General features: G+C 50.2%; 1 protein-coding gene across 1 annotated transcript in view; it reads right to left on the reverse strand.

Annotated features, from left to right (window-relative positions):
- Positions 1-329, reverse strand: part of LOC105986239 (phenazine biosynthesis-like domain-containing protein) — a 25,569-nt gene that overhangs the window by 17,816 nt on the left and 7,424 nt on the right. Inside the window, exon 3 of the mRNA XM_013017052.1 lies at positions 5-55. Coding sequence (XP_012872506.1) covers positions 5-55 — 51 coding nt within the window. The remainder of the gene's footprint in view (positions 1-4; positions 56-329) is intronic.

The raw sequence follows: 329 nt of genomic DNA on the forward strand, positions 1-329 counted from the left end.
CCACACAGCGGGACTTCACTTGCCGGGGTAAACCACCTGAGTCCAAAGCAGGAACCTGCCAGAGGGGAAAAGGCAGAGAGAGACAAGAATCACTGTCAGGCAAACACGTTGCAAACTTCTCAGATTCTTCTTCTTTCCCAAACATTATACTGACACAATTAAGAACAGACGTCTGGGCTGGGAAGGTGCCTCAGTGGTAAAGCACTTGCCTTACAAGCCTGAGGCCCTGAGTTCGATTCCTCAGCACCATATAAGCAAAAAGAAAAAAGCCGGAAGTGGCACTGTGGCTCAAGTGGTAGAGCTCTAGCCTTGAGCTGAAGAGCTGAGGG

The sequence above is a fragment of the Dipodomys ordii genome, unplaced genomic scaffold (genome assembly GCF_000151885.1).
Source record: "Dipodomys ordii isolate 6190 unplaced genomic scaffold, Dord_2.0 Scaffold34, whole genome shotgun sequence".
Taxonomy (NCBI): Eukaryota; Metazoa; Chordata; class Mammalia; order Rodentia; family Heteromyidae; genus Dipodomys; species Dipodomys ordii.